Source organism: Phragmites australis, chromosome 21, assembly GCF_958298935.1.
Source record: "Phragmites australis chromosome 21, lpPhrAust1.1, whole genome shotgun sequence".
In the NCBI taxonomy this organism is placed as follows: Eukaryota; Viridiplantae; Streptophyta; class Magnoliopsida; order Poales; family Poaceae; genus Phragmites; species Phragmites australis.
The window spans coordinates 1,163,436-1,182,919 of record NC_084941.1 but is presented as its reverse complement, the minus strand read 5'-3'; the positions used below and the strand labels follow the sequence as shown (position 1 = coordinate 1,182,919).

The following is a 19,484-nucleotide window of genomic DNA, read 5'->3' as shown; positions in this document are numbered from 1 at the left end:
TAGAAAAGAATTATCAAAGATACGTACTAATGACTGTCATCTTTAAATCATCAAGAGTTTTTGACACCAGTAAGTTTTTGACATATTACGTGGTCTCGTAATCTCACCTCTTAGAGCTGCGTCTACTCACTCTCCTCGAAAGAAAATCTTCTAACATAATATCACAGAAAAAAAATCCTCTAATATAACGTCTACACGTATTTGCTCGGAATACGTGTACGCAGCTGCGTACGCAGTAGGCGTATCCGCATACGCGGTATATAAGGCCCGTCCCCGCCTCCTGCCCCTGAGCTCCTCCTCTACCCCCTTCCCGCAGGAGGTGAGGAAAGGGGACGGAAGCGAGCACGCGGAGCTGAGTCGGAGTCGGTCGGATCCACCCACCCGCGGAACGGATCGAAGCCGCCGGCATCCTCATCTCTCTTCGGGTCGCCGCGTCGTTCGCGAATCGGACCCCTGAATTGGTCTGGCTGCCCGCGCCAGAACCCGATAAGCGGCCGGATGCGGTGGCCTCTTGATCTCGCGGCGGGAGGTGGTTAACTACCTGCCGATTTGGGGATTTGGGTGCGTGTTTGGGTTTGTGCGTGTGTGGTGGCGTGGCCTCGCCGGCGGTAGGTGGCGGAGCTAGGGTTTGGTCCGGCGGGATGACGCGCCGGGTGCGGCGACGGACGTGCAGGGAGAAGGCGAAGGGGGTGGATGAGGTGGTGGGGGAGGGGAGGGCGCTGCGGGGCTCGTCGCATGTGGGTTCGGCGGGGGCGGAGGGCTGGGAGGATGCGGCGGCGGCGGAGGTGGACTGGACGGCGCTGCCGGACGACGCGTTGCTGCAGCTGTTCGCGCGGCTGAACTACCGCGACCGTGCCAGCATGGCGGCGGCGTGCCGGGCGTGGCGGGCGCTGGGCTCGTCGCCGTGTCTGTGGAGCGCGCTCGACCTCCGCGCGCACCGGTGCGACCCCGAGGTGGCGTCGTCGCTCGCCTCGCGGTGCGGGAGCCTGCGCCGGCTGCGGCTGCGCGGCCACGAGGCGGCCGAGGCCGTTCCCGGCCTCCGCGCGCGGGGGCTCCGCGAGGTGGTGGCCGATGGCTGCCGAGGGCTCACGGACGCCACGCTCGCCGTCCTCGCCGCGCGGCACGAGGACCTCGAGAGCCTCCAGATCGGGCCCGACCCTCTCGAACGCATCTCCAGCGATGCCCTCCGCCACGTCGCGCTCTGCTGCTCGCATCTCCGCCGCCTGCGCCTCTCAGGTCTCCGTGAAGCTGACGCAGATGCTGTCGGAGCGCTCGCCCGCTACTGCCCCTTCCTCGAGGACGTTGCTTTCCTTGACTGCGGCGCCGTCGATGAGGCCGCCCTGGCCGGCATCCACACCCTCCGGTTCCTCTCCGTCGCCGGATGCCGCAACCTGAAATGGGCTACAGCATCCGCTTTCTGGGCCCAGCTTCCCTCCCTTATTGCCATTGACGTCTCCCGAACCGATGTCTCACCAAGTGCTGTCTCTCGCCTCATCTCCCACTCCAAAACCCTCAAGCTTATATGCACGCTGAACTGCATTTCTGTTGAGGAGGAACTGTCTCACAATCCTGCTGCATTTAGTAACTCCAAGGGCAAGCTCGTGCTCACCATTACAAGCCACATCTTTAAATCGATTGTCTCACTGTTTCCTGGTGTGGATGTGAAAGAGCACGGGGTGTTCAATCAATGTAACTGGAGGCACAAAGACAAGATAGTTGGTGATATTATGAGCTGGCTTGAGTGGATCCTTTCGCAGTCACTTCTAAGGATTGCAGAGTCCAACCCACATGGTATGCATGACTTCTGGCTGCAGCAGGGCACTGCGCTGCTGCTTAGCCTACTGAAGAGTTCGCAGGAGGATGTGCAGGAGCGAGCGGCTACTGCCCTTGCTACATTTGTAGTTATTGATGATGAGAGCGCGACTGTGGATCCTGCAAGGTCGGAGACTGTGATGCAGAATGGGGGCATCCGAATGCTGTTGGACCTTGCGAGGTGCTCAAGAGAGAGCGCACAGTCTGAAGCAGCAAAAGTAATTAAATGTTTGGATGAACCCCTTATTTCGTAGTGTTTGTATTCTCGCATTTACCATTTTCTAACATTAGTTGATGTCACCATGCAGGCTATTGCCAACTTATCAGTGAATGCCAATGTTGCCAAGGCAGTTGCAGATGAAGGTGGTATTACAATACTCACTAATTTGGCTAAGTCGATGAATCGGCTTGTTGCTGAAGAGGCTGCTGGTGGCCTTTGGAATCTCTCTGTGGGTGACGACCACAAGGTTGTTGTTCTTTGGATGCTGATTCTGATTGCCTAACCTTTGATTGTGGCACTTTTGGTAATAACTCATTGGTTGCTCTTTTTCAGGCGTCTATTGCGGCGTCTGGTGGTATAAAGGCCTTGGTCGATCTAATATTTCGTTGGCCTGCTGGAACTGATGGAGTTCTTGTATGGAGCCTTCAGAATTCTCAGTTTCTAGAACTTCCAATTTAACTTGCTGAGTTTCTTGCTATTCTTTTTCATTAGGAACGTGCTGCTGGTGCGCTCGCAAACCTGGCTGCTGACGACAAGTGTAGCTTGGAAGTTGCAAAGGCTGGTGGTGTCCATGCTTTGGTTACACTTGCTCGATTGTGTAAACTTGAGGGTGTCTTAGAACAGGTAAACAGCACACGAGCCTTCATGCTTGTATTTTTTTATATAAACTAGTAGTAGCTCTCCTAGTATAAGAATAATACATATTCGACAAAACCGACATGATATGATACATACAAAGCACGACCAAGGGCATGCAAGCTCTCATCTTTAATTCTACCTTCATGGCTACATAGCTGTAAACCTGCAGATGTGCTATCTGCATCTTATTGCTTCCGTATCGAACATTTTTTTCCTGCCATATGAGAAATAATCTGGTCATGTGATAGGGGTGTTGCAATAAAGACAAAACACTAGCAAAAGCACACGATTTACCATCTTCAAGGTTTCATAGCTGTACGCCTGAACGTTACCTATTGAATTTGGTCCAGGGCCATGTGTACTGCATTTGTCAGGTTTTTGTGAAGGTGCACAGTAAAATTTTACTTTATAGGATATCTACGAGCTTTTGTGTTTCTCCAAGGGGTCGCTCTCATTGCTTACTTTATATAAATTTCATAACTTGCGTCCTCATCAAGAACACGGAACTATGTAACCTGCAGTACTTGCCTTGAATAGATTGCGGAGCTGCTGACTGGAATCTTGACAAGTAATTTGGAAATGCAGTTTAGTTTAACGTTTCGGTTTTTAATGTTTGGTTTAGACCCTTTGGATTTGCTACCAAGATACTCAGAAGTGATGTTCTCATGTAGAAGCTCTCCACCTCATTTTATGTTGTACAAATAAAGCTTTATCTTACAATACCGGCCTAGCCCTTGTCTTTGTCTTTTTTAATATTCACCGTCTCTATATTTTTGCTGTCTTGTACTCTTGCTAATTCCTAATGCTACTATTCTTATATGTGTAGGCTGCAAGAGCTTTAGCTAACTTAGCTGTACATGGAGACAACAACGACAACAATGCTGCTGTAGGTCAGGAAGCAGGGGCTCTGGAGTCATTAGTGCAACTAACGAGTTCTCAAAATGAGGGTGTTAGGTATACTTCTACTTGAGTCGATTACATACTCTGACTTGCATGGCCTTCAAGTTGTAATGTACTAATGTCTGCATTCTGCCTGAATGTACCATATGAATCTACATTAATGCTGTACACTTTTTTATGTATGCGATTAGACAAGAAGCTGCTGGTGCTTTGTGGAACCTGTCATTTGATGACAGAAATCGTGAAGCTATTGCTGCTGCAGGCGGTGTTGAAGCTTTGGTAACTTTACCACCCACATCTCCTGCACACGTCAGGCCCTTTGGTGGTTATTGCCTGTTTAGACCATCTCCAACAGCTACCTCAAATCTTCATCCTCAAAATACTATTACAGCATCCCTTATCACTATTACAGCATCCTCTATCTCTAACACTGTAGCAGTACTGTATCACTGGATAGAGGATCTGTTGGAGATGGATTTCTAGTGCTACAGTATACCGCAAAACACTGTAACACTAGAATCCTCAAATTTGGAGACTCCGTTGGAGATGGCCTTAAGTGGTACATTTTAGTAGAAGAGAAGCCTTTGACGAGGCTTGTCTACAATATGGGTTGATGCGGAATGCTGCTGTTCTAATTTAATAATTTTGATTAAAAGCAGCCTCAAGTTATTCGGGAGCAATTTGGGTAGAACATATTATCTTGAATTTTATGATTAAGACATTAAATACGGTGGTAAAGAAATTCAATCAATGCAAATGATCCATCTTCTTTCTTCTCTTGAGAAAAATAACTGATAGTGCTGCTGGGATACCAAAATGTTTTGAGGAACACTTCTGTCCCATCCCTTGCATCTATTCTCAAGCACACTCAAATTGAAAATAAATAGTTTTTCATTTCAGATAATGACTTCTGTTTTTTTAGGTTTCACTTGTACAAGAATGTTTAAATGCTTCAGAGGGCCTTCAGGAGAGAGCTGCTGGCGCATTATGGGGATTATCTGTTTCAGAAGCTAACAGGTAACTTCAAATTTTAATTATTAATTTAGTTGTTGTTAATATGTTCTCACTAATTGAAGTTCCTTCTATCGTGATTTGTTGTGGAGCTTTCTTCTCAGATTTTTATATTTACCGTTAACTTTAGAAATTTTCTAAAAGGTATTATTGCTTGCTTCCAGTTAGTACATATATGTGATATATAAGAATGAATATTACAGAGTTTTATCTGCTTAACTTTAATCTAGGCTGCATGTCTGAAGAAGTAAACCTGCACCTATTACTATGATATGCCTTTTTGCTGATCACATGGAGTAGTAGTTTGGCTATCAATATTCATGGAAATTTCAAAGTCAATTGTTCACCTGTTTTAATGAAGTGGTGAAAGGCAGCTTAGGGGGTCAATCAATAAAAGGAAGTCTAGTAAAAATTGAAGTTTATTGTTCCCTTTTGGAGGTGTTTGGTTGTTTAACTTCACCAATCGCTTAGCTATTACTTAACTCTCACATTGTTGGTGCTAAGTGATAACATTAATTTTCTTTGCACTGGTCAGCATCGCAATTGGACAGGGAGGTGGTGTTGCACCTTTGCTTATGTTGGCACGCTCAGAGGTTGAAGTAAGTTCCGTTTGCACTTTATATATTCAGCAAGTTTGACAAATGTTCTGTTCATGTGTGGATAGATTCTTTTACTGAAGAATTTTGAATCATTTTCACATTATGAAAGATCTTTTGTTGGCACTTGGTAATAACACCATGAGACTTCCTGTATCCATCATGCATTAGTCAAAGTAATGCCCAGACTTATTGGTTAGTTTTTACATTTTTTTATGTTGCGTACCCTTTTGACTCAGTTGTTGGAATTGTTCTACTTTTACTAAGCAATAATTAGTGCTTTGTACATGACCAGTTTGAAATAAGTTTGTGTCCACTATAATTAATGAACAAGTTAGGTTCTAATCTCGTTTGCAGTGCAGCACTGCAGATTGTGCTTTACCTAATGTCCTGGTTATCTGAAGTTACCAAATGGTAGTGTTAGTTGTAACTTGTAATGCACAAGCTCTTGATTCTTGGGGGCAAATAACTTCTCTTGAATATGAAGATATGAAAACGAATTCACTGTATTCAGTATGTGTGTTGATTTATGTTGGTCTATTTTATATCATGTGGCTTTAAATTTGCTTGCTTGAGACTCATTTCCCGTTGTGACCTAGTTCTATCTGTATGAACGCATCATTCCCTCCATTCCTTAAATGACTTGCTAAAGTTACTAAGATTGCCATGCTGCACATGTGCAGCTCATGTTTTTAATTTAAATTTCTCATGCATTGGTATTTCTGTCTTTGAAAATAAAAAGCTGTTGTCTCCAGACACTATGACTTCCTGTTTCTGCAGGATGTTCACGAGACAGCAGCAGGGGCACTGTGGAATCTTGCTTTTTATTCTGGTAATGCCCTCCGCATAGTTGAAGAAGGTGGGGTGCCTGTTCTTGTAAACATTTGCTCGTCATCAGGATCAAAAATGGCTCGCTTCATGTCTGCCCTAGCCCTTGCCTATATGTTTGATGGAAGGTATGCTGTTTACAGTGTTTATGAAATTTATTGCTTCAGGTGTTTGCCGTTCAGTATTAATATCTGGCTTTTAGTTCTTAGTTGAGCTTGGACTACTAGAAGTCGACCCTTAGAAATTGTGTTAAGAGTGTGATTCATCTTTCAGGCTTCAATATTTACTATATATATTTTTTTGATTTATGATGCACTGCTGGTAGAGTGTGATGCACAACATGCCTCTAGGCTTAAGAAGATGCATCGGATTTTAAAATAGTTAGATGACTTCTAAGCGTTATTTGTGGTCGTCAAGTTTTATTTCACAATCGGAGGACTTATGTGTTTGACATCAAGACAGAAACATTGTTTACCATTTCTTTGTTCATTGATCTAATCTGCAGCTATAAGTTCTATTTCTAAGTTCACTTCTATATATTGCTGCTGATAACTGTTTTTTTACCAATGTCCAATTTTAGCAGTTCTTATTATATTATAAATGTTGAGTCTATAAATGTTATTTGAAAGTCTGGTGTCCTACAAAAGATCTGCATTCATCTAGGAACTAGGAAATGACCTTGCGGACTGTGTGCAGTTGTGTGGTGTTGCAGTTACCATGAATAGTGTTCTGTTTCTAAAATCAAACTTCTTACTTGGTTGTGGCATATTGCGGTGTTGATTGTCAAAATTAGTCTTGGCAAATCCTATTTGCACCTTTATTTCACATTGCAATTGCAATAGATGCATGACAATCTTTAAATTCAATGATGTGGTAGGACGTAGGAGGCAGTTCTGAGAAAATAAATAAATCATGCTTTTTTTTAGTTTTTGTGTAGATCAATCTATATTGACATAGAGCATTGCTAGCTTCCCTGTTGTTGCATTAAGTTGTACAATACATAGGGTAGAATATATTTTTGGCACTTGAAAATTTTATATGGAGGGGATTGATGTATTTTTCATCAGAAGCAGTATTATTCTTTAGTGTATGTTTTCATCACATAGTTTCCCATTTCCTTTTCATGCTACTCCGTAGTAATACACATTATGCAATAGTTGGCTAGAAGTATGCCCCATATGATACTAGTTCCTTGTAAAAAATTGGTACTGCTATATCTGATGTACAAGATTATCTTAATGAGGCATTTACATGATCAGATGGTCTGAATCTGAATTTTTTGAACTGACAGAATGGATGAAGTTGCATTGGTTGGGACATCCTCAGATAGCAGTTCCAAGAGTGTTAGTGTTGAGGGAGCCAGAAGAATAGCTTTGAAGCATATAGAAACCTTTGTGCTGTCGTTTTCAGATCCACACATGTTCTCTATGGCTGCTGCCTCCTCAACCCCGGCAGCGCTATGTCAGGTTGCTGAAGCAGTTTTTATACACGAAGCTGGACACCTGAGATGCAGGTTTGGCTTTACACTTAGTTTTGACCCTTTATGAAGTTTAGCTGGCTATCTTCAGTCAGAGTACATGAAGCTTTTTTAGGAGGATTCGTGTTTGTTGCGTGCATCTTATTTTAATCTTTTGTCATGATATGGTGTAGTTAGAGAAGCATAGTGCTAATATAGTGCTTTACTTTCTTCAGTGGGGCAGAGATTGGTAGATTTGTTGCCATGCTTCGGAATCCGTCACCAATTCTTCGTGCTTGTGCTGCCTTTGCCCTTCTTCAGGTTGGTTTCCTTATATTCCTTCTCAACATCTAGTGCTATTTATCTTGAGCCTATGTATTGAGGGCCATCATGATTTGAGACATGGGCTTTACCGTGCTTGAGAAGAAGACCAATTCTGGCTGTTTAGTTTATAATGATATCGTCATCACTATTTCATTTATCTATATACTTCTACATTTATACTAATGCAGAACACATGGGCTTAAAATTAAGCTATACATTGAATGATATTGACTAGAGGATCTAAAGCCTCCTAACCATCCACTTCGAAGCCTTCAATTGAAAGTAGGTCCCTTCCATCCAAATATGCCTAATACTTACAAATTAAAGACATGCAAAGACTAATTACTGTTTGTAAGATTGATTGCGTCATGTCTATGCTTGGCTTGACAATTACTCTCTTTAAGTGCATATTTTCATATCATGGCATCTCCCTTGCTCTCTCTCTCTCTCTCTCCCTCGCTATCCCTCTCAAACACAAACAATGAAACAAAGATTTCATTCTATAACATTTGTGTATCTTCGTTTGTTTTGTAAATAAACTTCTCTGATGAGATATACTCTGCCAAAATAATGCAGTTCACAATCCCGGGAGGTCGGCATGCAGTGCACCATGCAGGTCTCTTGCAGAAAGCAGGAGCAGGTCGAGTGTTGCGTGCAGCGGCAGCTGCAACAACAGCTTCTATTGAAGCCAAAATCTTTGCAAGAATTGTCCTCAGGAACTTGGAGCACCATCAGTCAGGTACGTCGACATGAATGCGCAGGCACAGGGCCGGTGCATCCTCCGCATCATGTCCAAGGGCTGCCTGGCCAGTGCAGAATGATGTGAAATATCGGCTCAGGTAGTGTTGGCTTTTCGGAGCTTGTCACTGCATTAGCTTGGCTTGTGCAGGCAGTGACCGAAGGGACTCCACCCAAGGAGAGCCATGAACTGACAAGAATGAAACAGCAGTTAAGTGGTGGCCTTTTGCCTCTCCATGGCCCCTTGCCGACGTCAGGAGTGTACAATTTTCTCGTGACCATTTGTTTTGTAAAATTAACTTAATTTTTTTTTAGCGTCGATGAGAATTATGAAGCGGTATATACCTTAAATTATGGACAATTATTGTTTGTTGATTAGTGTTGAGGTGTGGCAGTGTCAGGCAAACTTGGGCAGTTCCTCCTGTCGAAACATACATGTATAATTTTCTCGTGATCATTTGTTGCTGTAGATTTACAAAGTGCCAGTGGTTTGCTCTTCTCTATAATGCAATTCATATTGTGAGTGTTGATCCCGAACCATAGAGTAAGAGGATAATCATGCCTTATCATGTCTAAAAAATTAGGATTCTGTCAAATTGAAAGCATCCATGCCAATTTTGCTTCAGCACGAGTGACTACGGATAGGTTTGGCAGAGTTTTAGCGAATTCTTGAAGCTAGGCATTTTTAATTCTAGAAATTTATGAGTGTAATATCTTAATTTTTAACTTTTTGAAATAGTAAAAAATTCTTTTCTTTAGTTTAGGATGTTGATCTTTGTCTCAAAATCCTAGGTGTAAATTTATTTTTTAAATTAAATAATTAATTCATGCTATATTTATTTTAATGTTGCATTCATGTTGGAATAGAAGTATTAGAGTTTTATTGTGCGAAAAATAAATTTTTGAAAACTCCACGGAGCATTGTTTATTTTGGATAAGCTCGAAATTTCCTTTTTCTCTCAATGGGTCGAATCTCTCCTTTTTCTCTTTTTTTTTTCCTTACGGCCCGATTCCTCTCTCCTCAGGCTAAGCCTGCGCTGTCCCTCCGCTTCCCACTTGGGCCCGTCGGCCTAGCTCTCCCACTTGCGTGCCGCTTCGCCCGAAGACACCCAAGCGTCTTCCGCCTTCACTTCGCGTCGTCACCAGCTAGGCCCACAAGTTAGTGTGCTCCTTGTGTTGTTGTCGTCGTCTCCACCTCGGACTCATGTTGTTGCCGCCTCTCCGAACCTAATCCCAATCGAAGAACGAACCCCCCTCGTGGTTTTGCGCTCCTATAAAAGTCCTCACCCTCTCCTCTGTTTTCTCCCAGAAATGTGAGTGTCTAAACCATAAAACGCGTGTCATCGCTACCACTGTTGCCGCCGCATCGAGCTCCGTTGTTCGTCATGCTCACCGCCTCTCCGCCGCATCTGAGCACATCTTCGTGACCATGTACTCGTGAGGAGCCGATCCCACCGCTTTTTGTCGTCTTCCTACTGCTAATGAGGAACCGAGAGCTGACGTTGCCCCTCTCATTGCTAACCCTCGTCGAGTTTCTCTGTCATCGATTGACCACCCATGTGAGTTCGTCGTGCTCTTACAGTCATGTTCCGTTGCTCGTCGTCGCAACCCAAAGCCCTAGCGTCATTTTGGCGTGATTTCGGCAAGTCCGCCACCGTGCCTGTCACACCCATGTTCTCCTAGAAAACAATCTTGAAATATCTCTCTCTCCCATCCTCGTGACCCAACGTCGCTCTGTACTCTATTTATAGAGGGAGAGAGCGTTATAGAGAGGTAGTGGGCGTGCCACGCTGTTTGTGAGGAACAGGACGGCGACCGGCGGCGATATTTTCCTGTGTCATGGCGGCACTGCGCCAGCCATGTGCACGGGTCACGAAAGTCATGGGCGGCCGATGGTCAGGTTGCGTACTGGAGAGAGCGGAGAGAGGAGAGAGAGCGAGAACACGGGTAAGTGGCTGGGCATTCAATGCGGCGGCCAGATATTTCCTGAGGAGGAGCGGCTATCGCGGTGGCGAGTGGCGTGACGCTGCGTCGTTCTGGAGGAGGAAGGAGAGGGTGCGATGGGTGACGGTTGGATGGGCGACACGTGGTCGATCGAGCTTGCACGTAGGTGGGCACATGGGCAGCAGGCCAGGGCACAGGCGAGCGGGTGGAGGACAAAGGAGTTGGGTTGCGTGGGGTTGCGGTGGCCTACACGCGTGGGAGTAAAGGGAAAAGAGGCTGGGCTGGCTGTTGTGGGCCACGCAAGAGGGAAAGGAGAGGAAAAACCAGCCCGGGAGAAATAAAAGGGAAAAGGAAAAGGAAAAGAGAAATGGTGTTGGATGGATTCAAAAGAGAGTTTTTATTTGAATTTAGTCTTGGCATAAATTCAAATGGGGATATTCAAATTGTGATTTGGATCTTGAGACTTGGAAGATGATTTGAACCAAAGATTTGAATCTAATTTGGATTTGAGCTGAATAGAAACTAATAATAGATTTGAATTTAGACACATTCAATTTCAAATCTCCACACATAGAACCATAAAAATCATAAACTAATTCATATGAACCAACTTAATGTGGGGATTATTTTGGAAACAACTCCAGTGCATTTTGGAATACCTAAACAACTTAATATATTTGAATGTGATAAGACAGGGTGCTAGAGGTAGAAGATGATATTTGGTTCATTGGATCAGCATCCGACGACCAGGATCTGTCAGTTTTAAAGATCGACACACCGCCTTCAATCACATGTAAAATACAAATAGTTTATTTGTGCACCTTTAGATCTTAAGGAATGACGGCCACTGATGTCCACTACCAGTTACAGTCTTCCCTCTCGGCGGCAGCACATTCTGCCTGCCCTCTAGCCGCAGCTCCTTCACGCCCCATATTGCAGCCGGTGGACATGACTGTCTTCTCGCCTTGCCATTTTCCTTTTTGGCATATAAGCCAGACCCAGTTCTTCCTCTTACAGTTGGTGGAATTGGATACATAGACAGTAAAGCAGGGGGGAACTCCTGGCCGGTTGACTGGATGCGCAGAGGGCGCAGGTTGACCTTGGCTCCGGTGGCCAGGCGCCATGCCGGAAAGCTGGTGGCCGTGGTCGATCGTGGCAAGGAGGCAGATGAAGCATCATGCAAGCAAGGTGCAGCGGAGCTGATGGCCATGATGGATCATCTGGTGCCTCACAAGGTTTCGCCGGAGAGACAAAAACAAGCCATTTGTTCCTTGGAGACGAGCTCTCTCGCCGAAGTTGATGGCTGGACGCGGGTGGCCGTTCTTGCGGCGGCCAAGCCGAAGCCGGATCCTTTACTTGGCCAACGACCGGTCGGTTCTCGATCGCGTTTTTGGCCGCTTGACAATGGAAACGCTTCAGAGGATGAGGACGACTCCACAACTGAATCTCTACACCGTCGTTTCCGCGTGCAGCAGCGGAAGAGGGGTTCACGGTGGATGAGGTCTTTCGTGCGGAGGCGGCGTTGCAGCAGCAATCGGCACAGGCCAAGGTGAGCTCGTTGGTCTTTCCGGCAAGCATTAAGCCCAATGTCTCGCTAGCTCGGCGAATCGTGAAGTCAATTGCGCAACATCAAGCGTGCAGCCATCGGCCATGGAGCGGGCCGCTCCCGCCACCTCGGAAGTCTCTGGTGTCCTCGTTGGATGACGTGGTGGTGCGTGATTGTCGCTCACGTGTGTCAAGGCAGGATGTAAGACTTCGGGACTTGGCGTGTTCGGCCGGGAAGAAATCCTCGCCGGCAGACGCAAACACGGCGTGGCGGAAGGTGGAAGATGACTTTCAAATTTCAAAAAAGCGGGATCCTGTTTCTCCGCCCGTGGTTCACTCCGGCCCCACTCCAATTGTGTTAATCTGTGGTGGGCCCACACCGGTTACCTTCAGGTGCTCCTCCGCTCTGGGAAGTTTTTTCGCAAAATCAGGCAAACTGACCAGGGTTTGGAAGGAGAGGGTGGCTGCAAAATGTGTGGCCGATCTCAGTCGACCGGGTGCTCGATCGGAGGTTCTCCCAAGTTACGCAGACATCCTGCGATACGGCATGGCCTCGGGGGCTAACCAAGGAGGGCCGGTTGCATCTCAGGCCGGTGAAAAGTGCGGCGACAGAGAGGGGTGCCTCCGGTGGTCAGGGTGCCAGCCGGGGGGACTTCGATGGCGGATACGGCGGTGGGCGTGGACAGTTCGGTGGAGTTTTTGGAGGTGGGCGAGGGAATTTTGGCGGCAACAATGGTTTTGAGGATCCTGGCTACAACTTTGGCGGTGGGGGCGGTGGGGGCGGTGATGGCTTTGGAGGTGGACACGGCGGCAGAGGATGGGGATATTATGGTGGACAAGGCTTTAATCCCGGGTACGGGGGTTATGGTCCAGGATACGGGGGCTATGGAGGAGGGCATTGCGGTAGAGGTGCTACACGTGGGTGCGGTCGACGTGGTGCTGCCCCTCACAGGTTTGGTGGGCGCAGCCAGTACTCGAGCAGAGGGGGATATTTCGGCCCTCCTCATGCGCATGAACAACAGCATGATGGAAGCTCTTCTGCCATGGGGCGTGCAATGGGTTCCTCGACAGGTCAGTTGGTTCAAACAGCTATTCAATTGGCAAATCCAGTGGCGCAGATGGCCATCCCTCCGGTGACTGCTGCTCAGGTGCCTATGATAAATCAACATGATGTGCATGCCTTGCAACCAAAGGTACAGCTAGCTATTGGCCATCCAGATGCAACACAGGGTGCTTCGGTAGGGATTTCCAGTTCGATCAACTCGACTGCTCAGGATCAGAAGGCGATGGTGCTGATGGAAAATGTGAACCTGCATACTGGGACAGCGACTGGGACCGTGAGTGGAGGGGATGTTGGTAAGAAAGGTATGACATGTCCTTCAATTGTCCTGCATTCTGATCAAAATGTGTTGAAAAATGCAATAACAGCGAATAAGGAGGCTGGGGCATCCAAAATTACAGGAAAATCCAAGAATAAGTACTGCTTCAAATGTTGTACCAAGGGACATCAAGCTATAGATTGCACCACAATTTTGTTTTGTGAAATATGTGAGGGGGTGACCATGTGGCTCAAAAGTGTCATGTGCTTAAAGAACCAAGGATGATAGCTCATTCAGTGGGATACGCAGTGGATGGTCTTGGCTTCTATTACATACCCCATGCACCGATTTCGAATGTCAAAACTGACCATAAGACGGCATTGGTTAAGGTGTTTGGAGGATGTATAACTCCAGCTCAGCTTATTGCTCATCTTCAGCTGCTTGTCCCGGGGAAGTGGAACTGGGAGGTTCATATGCAGGATAACAATGAGTTTGTGGTGCCTTTTCCTTCGAAGGCAGAGCTACAACGAACTATGGCTTATGGTGGTGCAGATATAAAGGAGTTGGGTGTACACCTAAAGTTTGAGGAATTTGCTGTGGTTCAGGAGGGTACTATCCTACCCAAGGTATGGATGCGGGTTATGGGACTTCCAAAAGATCTACGCACTTTCCAGAATCTGTGGGCAATTGGCACTATGTTTGGAGCAACTCAAAAGGTGGACATGGTGGCTACTAATAGGAATGCCTATGGTAGATTCTTTGTAGCGGTCCTTAATCCAGCCCTTATCCCAAATCAGATGGATGTCGTTATTGGTGATCGTTTTTACGAACTGAAGTTTGAAGTAGAGGAGGACAAAGATAGCTTGGATACATCCTTTATGGAGACCGATCAAGAACGGCATGACAAAGAAGATGATGCAAATGTAGAAGGTAATCCAAACAAGGATATGCAAGATAGAAGCACAAAAAGAACAAAGAGTGATACTGGGAAAGAAGGTCAAGGAGGTAATAAGGTTTTTGGTAGTTCTTCGGGCGGTGAGATGATGGAAAACTTTGCATCAAGTGTTTCTGATAAGGCACTGAACATGCATGATTTCATCAAAGAAAAAGCTGATGAAATTATTGAGATGGCCATGGATAAGTTTTTGGGTGAATGTGCTGATAAGATTTTGGCGGAGGATGAGGGGGACAATTGTCAGAAGGTGCTGGAGGTGGGGAATTACATTAACTCTAATCCTGTTTTGCAGATGGAGAACTCTTTTTCGGTGCTGGTGGATGGTTCGGTCATACCCACCGACGTTGCTGGTCTGGAGCGGCCGGCTCTGGAGGGAGCTGATGCTTTTGTGTTCGACGGTGCTGTCTCTTCACTTGAGGCTGTGCAGCTGCCGGCTGGGGAGGCCATTCGGATGGGGATGGCTCTCTCAGTGGCAGGCGTTGTTGCTTGTCTGGAGAGGCCGGTCCTGGAGGGAGACGATCCAATTGAGTTTAGTGATGGCCTCTCTTCGCATGGGGATGTGCAACAGCCAGCTGGAATGGCCATTCGGATGGGGATGGCTATCTCAGAAGCGGGGGCTGATGCTACTTCCTTGGAGCCGTCGGTGGTGAACCATGGCGCGCTGGTGCAGGATATGAATCCCATGCACTGCACATCCAAAATTACTTGCAGAGGGCCGGCGTCCACGTCACCAATCCCAGCATCAACTCCTCTAAGGCGTAGCAAGAGGAGAGCTGATTCCGCAGACGAGGACTTGTTGGAACGCGCGTCAAGATTGGTGGCCAAGAAGAATTTGGAGTGGGTCGAAGGTTCTTCTTCGGGGCACATATTGGATTCGGCACTGGTCTTTGCTGCATAAGATGGACGATCGACCTCTTATAAAGGATGCATGTCGAAGATTGGAAACAACCGTGATGGAGATTTTTGCTCGTTTTGGTTGGCGGTTTAGTAATAGACTACAAACAGAAATTGGACCGACCAATGTTCAGAATGCTTTTGTTTTTCCATAACTTACCTGGTATTCCAGGTGTTATGTCAAACTTTGTAATAATGAGCGGCTGTGTGTATTTCACTATGCAGAGACCGGAATAATGTTATTCCTTCGTCTAAAAGATCTTAAGGAATAGGCTGCCGTTTCTCGTAAAAGGAAACATACAATACAGATGTGTTCTCTTCAATTCAACCGCAATCATCTACGTTCCATTAGAAAAATTCCATGCATGCCATGACTATCATCCTCTACCATACCACAGCGCAAGAATGAGAGCAAAGTCTTAGCTTTAGTGGTTAATGAAAATGGCTGTACTCTCTACGCATCAAAGATTAAATTCTAAGTTGCTTCTTATTATGTCTTATAAAGACAATTTTCTTTCAGTTGTAGCGATATACTCATCGACAACCAGACGTACGTGGTACAAGCTCTATATCTTCAGCCTTTAATAGATATTGTGTGAGTACATGTGTAATGATATGGGTACGTGCATATATCTATGTATTGTACTTAGATTTAAAAACAGGCTTGCATCGCTTGTTCAATGGGTGATGTTTGTTCCTCGCCACCTTCTAGGTGGGAGAGAATTATTTTTCTAAATCTAAGTAGATGAGAAATATTTCTCCCTTCTTACATATGTCGTTCCGTGTTCCTCCTCATCTTGGCAACTTAGGAGAGTCTAGCGTCTTTGAAGTTAAAAGTAGAATTGAATTCTAACGCCGTCTTCAGCCTCCGTAGCTCCAAGGCCTAAGGGCTTCATATGAAACTTGCTACTGGGTTTGAACCCTTTAAAATTTCTTATTTTTTCTTTCTTCCAAATAGACATGAAAAAGTGACACAGCCATCATTATTGAGTAGGTTTTAATCAACTTGTGTGGCGATATTAAGTGATAACTCAAGAGAAATCACTCCCCGTGACCTACTCCACACGACTAGTCGGGCCAGGAAGCATAAAAACCAGTGACAAAGAAAAGGGCCTCTGGGTTCATAGACCTTGCAAACCAATCCAAAATTTAATCATGCCAACAATTGCTTTTGCCGATTTTCAAATGAACGATTTTCTAGACCGGCTATGACCTATCTGATTTCTGATCCGTTTAAATCGTGTGTTCCTTGCAATATTTAATCAACAAAACAAGATCCATATCAGATATATTTGATGCTAAGACTTTGGATGCCATATAGGCCCAGTTCAATCATGAACTACCAATACGTACGTCTAATGATACTCTCAATGTCTCCCGCCAAAAAGGTACTCCTCTCGAAAACAATAATACTTTTCACTGCAAATACAGATGCATCATATCCTGCACATTGTTACGTTCGAACTAATCAATATAATACTAGAAAGCAGAGAAATCTTAATCGATGAGTGCGATTCTTCTTTTTCTTCTTCATGAACAAATTAAATTGTCTTGGCCATTTTCCGGTCAAATGCGCCTATGCTGGGCCTGGACTCGCATGGTACAAAGGGGCCAGTCCTACTAAAGTTCCAGCTGATCTGTTTCTCCTTATTCGGCCCAACTAATCTCATGAAACCTGATCTAGGGTTCCATTATGTACTGTATTAATAAAAAGGAAAACCCGACTTATATTGCACTTTGAGAATCAAGCTTTAGCTTGAATGGTTAGTGGATGTGGTTGCATTAAGGATTAAAATTCAAGTTTGCTTCTTGCATATGTTACCAAGATGGAATTTTCCTTTTACTAATAAACGATGTACCTGTCGATAATTTGATACAGAATCATAAAAGGCTGGAATCACCGACGAGTACTATATTTCATCATCACTTTATAACATGGCACAATCACGTGTAGCGGTTAGTAGAGAGAGATGCGTGTATGGATACACACCAATTAAAAAAGTTGTGACAACTGATCGGAAAAGGCAGGCTCTATTTTGGAAGAACGAAAAAAGATAGGAGAAAGCATATCTGAAGCCCGATGGAAGTTGCGCAAGAAACCCCACGCGTACGGCGCCGTCGCACGTGGGCTGTCTGGCTCCGGCCGCGTGCAGCCTCGCGCGCGGTCCGGCCGTGTCTCTTCCCCACGGCCGAGTCGCGTTCAGCGAGCGGGCGCGATAGGCGTGCAAGCAGCAGCGTGCTTCCGTCCGGGTAGACCGATTTTTTTTACTTTAATATTCTAATATTAACACTACCATACAGTAACTAACATTTTGATCATATCAGTCGTCGTAGACTATTGTCACACCATCTATTTTAAAAGTTCCTGCTTATCATGCATGATAGAAATTTTTACTAAGTAAGAAATTAACAAAAAGATATCACATTAATGATGACCGCTCAACGTACGGTAATAATATTCTATTAGTAATGGTTCAATAAAAACACGTTGTCTTTTGATCAGTACTATATATAAACACATCACTTTTAATCCATCATTAATAACTAACTCTAATTATTAATGACGATACCCGTCACTCGATGGTGGCGTGACAAAAAAAAAAAGGCTAGCTCCCGTAAAGAATTACGATTAAAATACTGGAGTAAAAATGGTTGAAATAATAATAAAAATCTCGCATAGACCTGCGCGCGAGCTGGTGGGGAAGAAACGCTCACGATTCATGTGATTTTCTTGACCATTTGACGTACATGGAGGTCCGTGCTTGTGGGCTCCGGTGATACATGAGTGTTCACGGTGCACCGACCCTGCGTCCAATTTTCCAGACCGCTACGGTGCCCCACACGACGACGGATAGAGCCGACGCATGGATGGAGAGCTCAGCCCGAGTGTCGCCGACGCTGATGGCTTTAAACCAATATTCGCCTCCGTTTCGTAATATTTATCCACACCCATCATTACGTACAAATTAAAAAATACTGAAATTAAGTGAAAAAATACAGTAAGATATCCATACTACCTCTAATCAATACATATATGAGAGCAAGTAACTCATCAATGTTCGAGTAAATGCATGCATGCACTTAAGTGCATAACAGAAAAATAGATCATAAATTATTCTTGGTTACCGTAATGAACAAATAATTTGAGACTGATACTCCTGAGGTTATAGATAAATATTGTGAAATAGAAGGAGTAGTGACCAGGCTAACTAGACGGTGACTAAATTATCTAGATGATTTTGTACTACAGCAGAAAAATGCAAAAGTAGGTTTGGAGCATACCGTTTAGGGGAGTAAAACTAGAGCTTAGTTCCAGTGAAGGAGAAGCATACATAGATTCTAAGATTAGAGCTACTATCTGTCCACGGCAGGGGATTTACGGAGCGAGGGGAGACGGCGCGGGTGACGGCTCAGGCGTGACAGCAGGTGACGGCTCGGGCGTGACAACAGGCGATGATGCGGACGAAGTCGATGGCTCGGGTGAGACCACAGCAACGACGTAGGCATGGGCACAGGGTAACTGCAACCAGCGGCTTGCCACAAATGAGATGAGAGTCGAGAGACGAATAGGAATGAATGCATTAGTTTCGAGACTGAAATTTGATCCCACGTAAATCTGTCAGACGTTAAACTTTACATCGTCAGAACGACCGTCTAGTTACATATATAGCTGATAACCGTCTAGATTCACCGATTAGTTTCTTTAACCAGTTACGTCTAGATGCTAAACTATATGCTGAGGCTTTGAGTAGTGACTAGTCGTTGTCCAGACATGTTAGACGCTGGGCTACGCGAACATCGCTTGAAACACACGTCGTGTCCAGCCCAGGCCTTTTTACAGTTCCAGAGCACTGTAACAACAGCCTCGCATCGAGACGAATGAACAGAAAAGGATCGTGCGCCGACACGAGGATTAAAAAACGGAGCCGACCAAGATCGTGCGTCCAAGTGCGTTCCAGACCGGTATTTTCCCAGATCCTCCGAGGACAAGAGGGAAATAAAAATTACTGGTACTCCGAAAGAGAGCAAGAAGCTGCAGGTTTAGGTGTTTTCTCTCGTTGATGATTTTTTTTATGCACGTAAAGCACGTTCCGGTGTGGTTAAAACAAGGGCAAGCTTTTGGTCAGGTTTGCTAAAACAAGTGGTGGTAACCAGTAACCTCCAAGTGAATTTCGCATTGATACTGTTATTTTTCTGACAGGATGACACTGCAGTGACAAGACCAATGGTAGTGACCGTATCGATATATTACTATTACGGTCATAAATACATGTTGTATAGAAAAGGGTTCGATGCATATTTT

The 19,484-nt window shown here is 45.2% G+C and overlaps 1 protein-coding gene across 1 annotated transcript; it reads left to right on the top strand.

Annotated features, from left to right (window-relative positions):
* Window positions 1-297: 297 nt before the first annotated feature.
* Window positions 298-8,993, top strand: LOC133902966 (protein ARABIDILLO 1-like). The gene is made up of 12 exons (XM_062344295.1): window positions 298-2,030; window positions 2,121-2,279; window positions 2,366-2,446; window positions 2,525-2,656; window positions 3,498-3,625; window positions 3,763-3,850; window positions 4,494-4,588; window positions 5,118-5,181; window positions 5,959-6,134; window positions 7,298-7,519; window positions 7,699-7,783; window positions 8,363-8,993. The coding sequence occupies exons 1-12, from the start codon at window positions 642-644 to the stop codon at window positions 8,537-8,539; spliced, it is 2,796 nt and encodes a 931-aa protein (XP_062200279.1). The 5' UTR covers window positions 298-641; the 3' UTR covers window positions 8,540-8,993.
* Window positions 8,994-19,484: the final 10,491 nt, after the last annotated feature.